The following is a 7363-nucleotide window of genomic DNA, read 5'->3' as shown; positions in this document are numbered from 1 at the left end:
TTGAAATTCTATAGTTTTCAGTTTTCATCCATCCTAATTCCTGTGTTTCTTCCTACTCTGCTGTTTTGCATCCTCATTCCTATGTTTCTTCCTATTCATTTGTTTTGGATTCCTATGTTTCTTCCTATTCATTTGTTTTGTAAACCTCCGTTCCAAACAGGACCTCAGTTAACCAATCTCTGCTATCTTTAAACTCTCTACCCTCTTAGAAAGACAGCTCTTGCCATATTTTCCAAAAAAAAACAAATTTACACAGTTTTGATAAAAAACGTTAGTTTTTCAAAATTTTCGATCTACAGACAGCTCAAGGTGGGTTTCTCGCATGCGTTGCACAGTAACTTTTCCCAAAGACAATGACCGACCACTTTGATGCCCTATGGCCGGCAGCATCAATCTGACTGAATCTACTAAAGCTGAATAGCAACAGCATGCCCGCCTCCGGCAGACCTCCAAGTGCTACACCACACACACGAGCAGAAAGCCAAAAGGGGAAAGTCACAGAAATGCTTCAGACCCAAGCATACCCCCACGCAGTAGATCACAATCATCTATAGATCTGAAAGAAAAGAACCCACAACGCCACACCAACACAACGGTCTCCCAATAATGTCATCTGCCAAAGCAAAAAGATGGAAAGGAAGAAGAACAAAATGCTACCAAACCAAGTGTACACAGGTCAGCATGAAGAAGAAAGAGATGCCGAGTGCCGAGCCAAACTCCGGCACAACACCAATGTATCGCCTGCCTGGCCAAGTGGGAGACCAACAACCCCAAGAAGGGAACCCTATATGTACTGCCACTGCTGCTGATGCCCCCTCAGTCGCCGTAATCAGTGCTGCCACTACATGAGCTGCTGCCATCCCGGCTGTGCTGTGACAGGCCCCTCAGGTGGCCCGGCAGGCTGGCCACGCCGTCGATGCTCTTCTCCTGGAAGAACCTCTCCCTCTCGGCATGCTTTGCGGGTGGTGGCGGGATCAGCGGAGTGGGATCAGGCCTTGCCTCCTCACAGTCTGGCGAACGGATGTTCAGCGCACCCAGTCTCTTGTCGGGGTGAGGCGACTGGATGGTCAGCGGCCGCCGCAGCTTGTCCTCGGGCATGGATCGGAATGACGGCACCGAGTCATCTGTGTAGTCCTGCGACAGAGCTTTCCCCTTCCGCAGTCTGTTTTAGTAGGGAGAGAATTCTGTAAGAGGCTGCCTTCCACCATTCAGAAGGAAAATGGTGCATGATCCTACCTCCGATAGAGACTTTCAGCATCCTCTTCCTCCTTTATATTAGAAGCTACTGTTGTTGTCGGGTGAACGGAAAGCAACGCATCATGCCGGACAAGGACCTTATGTAGCTCTTCATTTAGCTCTATAGCTTGTGATACCACCATTTCATCCCTAGCAAATAATAGCGGCAACACAAAACATCAGTGCAGCTGTAGCAGACAGCGACAAGTAACAAACAGGTGATAGATGTGCACAGATATTCCAGCACCATGCCAAAGCAACAGTAATAAAACCGGATCCTTACCTTGATGTCATAACAAGGTGGATTATTCGTTGCTTCTGAAACGTACATTGCTCGACAAGATCCAACACAAATTCATCCGTTGCTCCCTACAAGAACACAGCGCTAGGGCATAAGTTATACAGAGTAAAAGCACTTTAGCTACACAGCAAGAGGATAAAGAGGTGCAAAAATCCAACAAGCAATCAAACTAGAGAAGGATGCAGATATATTGATGATGTGGATATTAATTTAACACATACCTCAGGGTGCCTAGGATCCATAGAATTAAGCACATCCCTCAATACTTCCATGACACTAGAGGCTTTCTGGACTATACTGAAAAACATCACAATGCGCTGTTAGAACATAGGAATAACAATCCATAAAGATGAGGCAAATTTTGTCGCATCCAGATCCAGTTATACTGTCCTAAGTACTATATCAATAATGAAAGGTATCACAGATGCTAAGCACGGCATCCTGAGGACACCTGTGCTGCACAGAACTTATCGTGCCATAAATCCCCCCCAGAAGAGATGTATATAACTACCATGGAATAGAAAAAAGAAAACAACACATGACATTAACAAGTAACACACCAATTCCAAAAGAATATCAAAATCTACAACAAACTGCGTACCAATGGTTATTCAACCACATGCTGCAACTCCACACTATATGATGTACATCGTCATAGTGACTCATACCATACAGCTCGAGATTAACATATCAGTGCCAAGAAAGTACCTTGCATCAGGAGCAGGCTGAGTGTGCACTTCCTGTTGGGCTTCATTCAATCGGGTCGACAAACTTTCATTATTTCGTTCTGTTCTCGTCTCGGGGACTGGCACTTCTGCTCGTGTGACAACAACATTTGGGCGATTTGAAAATTGCACACCAGCAGACTATGGAGGCAAGATAAATGATAGCTTCAGCTATATATCATAATAAACACTGCAACAACCAAAAAACAACTACTTTCTATTGTAAGCTAACAACAAAAGAATATGTTGAAGAGAAGAAATGTTCTGCACATATTGGAGTCATAGAAGTAGTTAAGGAATAAATATTGCAACCACCAAGCAAACAACAGCACCACAGAAGTATGTATGACACTTTTATGACTCTTCACATATTTATCAATAAATCAACAAACAATTTGCACATGCGTTTCACTTGAGCAAGAAAAAAAACTTCTAGTTAAAAGGAATAAACACACCAACAGTTAAACATAGTGCTACCAAAATTCTCAACACAAATACATGGGGAGAAACAAAGGAAACCAAGCAAAAGAAGTAAACTGTAAATATGATACCTACCACCAACTCATAGTATGCCTCATAGTACTGAGGAAACTTTGCTTTAGCTCCACCAAGGGATGTTTGTGTAGCATCTAACAGAAGAAATATTTTTTCTCGAACTGGTAAATCCGTCTGCAACCAAGATAGCGTATTATGTCAACATCAATTGGTAAAGTTTCAAATGAGAACAAGTTTCACAGTTGTCATCCTAAATTCAGTGAAAAAGAAGTTACCTTTTTCTTCACTATCTTCACAAGTATTGGAAGAAGCCCATTATCGATGACCTGCCTATGGATAGGCTCTCCGCAATTATTCAAAAGCATCTCCAATAGCTGAAACAAATAGCAGTGAATCTGAATCAAGACTAAAGGTTAATCATAGAAACACATCTGCACATTTTGTAATGATCTAATTAAAATTTTAAAATGAAAAATGATAGGCCATTTAGGTACAGTGACATCAGGACCAAAACCTAGATTCACAGTTCAGAAAATTCAAGACGTAAATATGAAGCGCAGAGGCAGAATTAACTCAGCAGACAAGAAAACATCTGAAGTACTACCATGCCTGCTTTCACATCAAATGAACAGTAACCATTAGCAAGAGTAGCTCTTTTTGCTTTCATGGAGTTTTCCATTGTGGATGACTGGGTGAGCAAAAGTACAAGTCGTCCTCCCTTCTTACATGTCTATGATTCATGATCAAATATAAAAGGAATGTGTCCCTGTGCCTAGCATAGTCATCTAGATACTTACAGCACACCAGTTGATCGGGGAATCGGGATCCAAGAGGGCTTCTGCTGTGAAAATAACTCACCATAACAGCAAAGAGTTGAGTGCTCTTGCTCCTGCTCCCTATAGACTTTTTTATGGACTTGATCACATCCTTCGCTTTCCTGGTGACAGTAACAGGGAACAGAAAATTAACACACCATTCAAGTAAACAAAAAAACACCCTTTCCAAATGGCAACCCATGAACCACCACTTATATGCAAAAAAAAATCATAGCCCACTGGCAACGAAAAACTGGTAGCGCTTCCAGATCAATTCACCGTACACTCAAAAGAAATGACAATAATAAGAGAGTGCAATATCTAATTCATCGTCACAGCCTTCAACCAGCAAAGTTGCAATGCTACTCGGTAACCAATGGTTCCGAAAGGGGAAGGGGGGGGGGGGGGGGGGGGGGGGGGGGGGGGGGATGGCAAGCATACCCAGGATCCTGCGCCACGAGCTCGCAGATTTCGATGTTCTTTGCCCAATCCATCTCCTTGAGCTTGTCGCTCGTCGCCGCCTTCACCATTTCCTCAGCCATCTTCTCCCCGTGCGCCTCCTTCACTCTATTACCCCTCCTCCTCTCACTCACGAGCAAATCCAGGCCCGTATTCCACAGCGCCGGGCGAGGAAAAGGGCGAGAAGAAATCCCTGCCTGCTGCAACGAAGCCATTCCGAGCGTAAAGATCGCGCTTTTGAGCATAAACCGCAGCCTGCGAGCAAGGAAAGAAGCATTTTGCCCGAGCCGAAAGAACGAGGAGAGGGAGATGCAATCTGGAGCTACAAGATCACATCGGCGGGAGCAGAAAGCGAGGGAAGCGGTAGCGCGCACGAACCTAGATCGGCCGCAGGTGCACCCGCGACGCGACGTGCTGCTAGTGGATTTTGGCTGGCGACGGCGGTGGCGCGGCCATGGCGCCGGCGGCACGCGCAGTGATCTCAGTCGGAGGAGGACGCGGCCGAGGCGGGTGGGAGAAGTCTGGAAGCTAGGGATTAAGGAAAAGACATGTCTTGTCCTTTTACAGTTACACCCTGAAATTTTCTGGTGTGGGCTTGTGGTTACCAATTGACTTCTGTGTCTCTGCCGCCACGTCATCCGGTTAACCACCTGACTGAATTTTTCCACGCAATTCTTGCTCCGTCCAACTTCCTCAGTAGAGCATGTTTTTCACCTTTTTTTGTCTATATAAAAGCATCATTTTTTTTGGTTCTTACGTGTTGTGTCATCCTCACAATGCTTTAGTTAAGAAAAAGTTGAAGAAACAACGTTTTACTAGAACCCAAAAATGCAATATTGTTAACCCCTATAAGTTCTACAAGATTACACGATGTCTTGTGAGAAGAAAAGTCATATTTAGATGCAAAAGTATTTTTGAGCTTTATTAAAAAAAAATACCATGGTTTTAAAAAATACATTGTTTTAAGAGCACTATGAAATTGTTTGACGCAACAAACTTTATACATATAGTTTTAAAATGATAGTTTTACTCAAACCGTAGGATTTTGAAATTTGAAAAAGTCAACTTTATATCTCTTTTTTTCTAAACAATGGTTTGACATACCTACTAATTCTAAAACTATAGTTTTTTTTTTGATATCCTAGTTTCTTAAAAGTAATCGAGGTTGTTGTTGACAGAATATCGTCGGCAGTTCACCGAGGGGTATTCCGCGATGGTAGATTTGTCGGTGGGGGTGCACATAATCAGGAACCGGATGGGGACACAAGGCGCAAAAGTCGAACAAATCAGATATGGGGTAAGCCGAATGGGGCCACTACAGCATGTTCGCTTGCTCGTATATGATCGTGGATTATAAGTCAAAATAGTATTTTTCTCTCATACCAAACCAGCCAGTAGTAAATAAACGAACATGTTGTAGTACTTCGCAAATGCACTGCAAAGATGTCAAATCTCTGGTTAAGGACGATATCAAACTATAAAGATTAATAACACGTAAGATCCTCTCTTTTCCATTGCGTGGTGAAACCACTTTTAGTTTCATCCATCGTCCATTCAAATCAAATAAAAAAGAAAATAAAGTCACTGTCAAAGAATCGAATCTGGATTTCTGAGCTTGGTCCATTAACCGTGTGTTCACCGGCGCCTGCGTGTCTGGCTGTCTGCATGCAAAGGGTTGGAAAAGTTGACTGGCGACCATCTGGAACCGGTCCACTAACGAAGTAGAAACAAATACCACAAAACCACAGGGTCCTGCGCGCAAAACCGCGGGGCAACAAAAAGCGAGAGCGGGGGCAGGGAGGCCGCGTGCGACAGCTTGGGACGGCGTGTGCGTTCCGCTCACCGGGTGGGCCCCGCCAGGTCCACGCCGCCCCACGCGCCGTGTTCCCGCCACGTGGGGCCGCCGGACGCGCCGTGGACGCGGCGCCGGTGTGGGAGGGCCCTCGGGGCCCAGCGGCGAGTGGCCCGCGCGGGGGCGGCACGTGGGTGGGCCCCGGCCCGGCCGGCGCCGCGCCTCGCTGCTTGCAGCGCTAGTGCTAGCCTGGACGCGGGCGAGCAGGCGGGGGCGCGTGCGCGGACACGCGGGTGGGTGGGTTGGGACGCTGGATGGCGGGGCCCGGGCGCCTTGGGCCCACGTGGCAGTGTGTGGGTCTCGCGTGTGTCATTTGCGCGTGGACAGCAAGGATAGAGCTGGTGATGTGGCTGGGCCTCGAATGAATGAAATGAAGGAAATTGCTTGGTGTCACAACAGTCCGGCAGCAGCAAATTAGAGCAACCAATCACACTCAGGAGGTTCTTCATCATCAGATCAAGGATGAATGGAACAGTGTCGAAGGGGGAAACAAGAGCTCATTAGACCTTCTTTTTAAGTAAACTTTTTTTCTTTATACTGTCACAAGTAATGCTTAAGTAGCAAAAGTTGTCGTCGTCTCTGAATTAATGCGGACGACAACCGTTTGGAAATTGGAAGCTCGATAGTAGGAGTAATTAACTAGGTTGGTTGGTGGTAAATCGGTTTTGATAGATTAGTTGACAAGGTATGTCCATACTTATGGTGTGTCTAATGTCTATATGCATGACTGCTTTTATGATAACCAAGGACAAAAGTGCATGACATGGACACACATTTGATGAAGAAGAAGCGCCTGTGGGAGTTAAGCGTCATTGTCATGTGGGTGTAGCTAAATAGCACAAGCACAAGGTGGCGGACAGAGTTGAGGTTTCAACGCCACTAGGGGAGCAAAGACCAACTCATCCCATGGATGGAGCTGCTAGAAGATAGACAAGCAATCTACTCCCTCCGTCCCTTATTATTTGTCGTTTTAGGTTTCCGTGTCACAACTTTGACTAGATTTATAGAAAATACGTGCAACATTTGTATCTCCAAATAAATTTATTAAAAAACTAGATTCAAAGATCTATCTAATGATATCAATTATGCATCATAAATATTAATATTTTTTATATAAAATTAATCAAAGTTATTTCTTGGGAAGCGAGAAAGACAGATATTTAGAGACGAAGGGAGTATCGATCTATCTATAATCTAATTCGTCCGTGGTTTCCGGCATTGTTATATATAAAAACAACAATAATGAAGTCTATGTATGATGATAGATCCTCCTTGGTTGGTGGTAGTTAGATTTAATTATATACGTTGTAAGTTTAGGGGCTGTCTGGAAGTCCTAGCTAGGACTTTGCTCCTCCTCCTTGTGCACTGTTTTGTGATACTATTCATCAAAGTTGTTTTTCTCTCTTCTTCAAATTAACTAACTAGGAACAGGAAAGAACCACTATTTTTGGCTTCTCTGGCTCCGGCGCCTCCGCCATTG

The 7363-nt window shown here is 44.7% G+C and overlaps 1 protein-coding gene across 3 annotated transcripts; it reads right to left on the bottom strand.

The window, feature by feature from the left end:
* Positions 1–521: 521 nt before the first annotated feature.
* Positions 522–4566, bottom strand: LOC136476580 (TOM1-like protein 5). 3 transcript variants are annotated; one of them, XM_066474462.1, is made up of 10 exons: positions 4410–4566; positions 4014–4228; positions 3616–3694; positions 3033–3131; positions 2818–2931; positions 2246–2403; positions 1759–1834; positions 1520–1605; positions 1237–1386; positions 522–1162 (listed from the first exon to the last, which is right to left on the bottom strand). In XM_066474462.1, the coding sequence occupies exons 2-10, from the start codon at positions 4112–4114 to the stop codon at positions 817–819; spliced, it is 1209 nt and encodes a 402-aa protein (XP_066330559.1). In that variant the 5' UTR covers positions 4115–4228; positions 4410–4566; the 3' UTR covers positions 522–816. The 3 variants fall into 3 exon arrangements, with proteins under 3 accessions (XP_066330559.1, XP_066330560.1, XP_066330558.1); XM_066474463.1 differs by having other exon boundaries at positions 4014–4231; positions 4410–4565; XM_066474461.1 differs by having other exon boundaries at positions 4014–4286; positions 4410–4553.
* Positions 4567–7363: the final 2797 nt, after the last annotated feature.

Source organism: Miscanthus floridulus, chromosome 8 (assembly GCF_019320115.1).
Source record: "Miscanthus floridulus cultivar M001 chromosome 8, ASM1932011v1, whole genome shotgun sequence".
Taxonomy (NCBI): domain Eukaryota; kingdom Viridiplantae; phylum Streptophyta; class Magnoliopsida; order Poales; family Poaceae; genus Miscanthus; species Miscanthus floridulus.
This window is presented reverse-complemented; position numbering and strand designations above follow the sequence as displayed.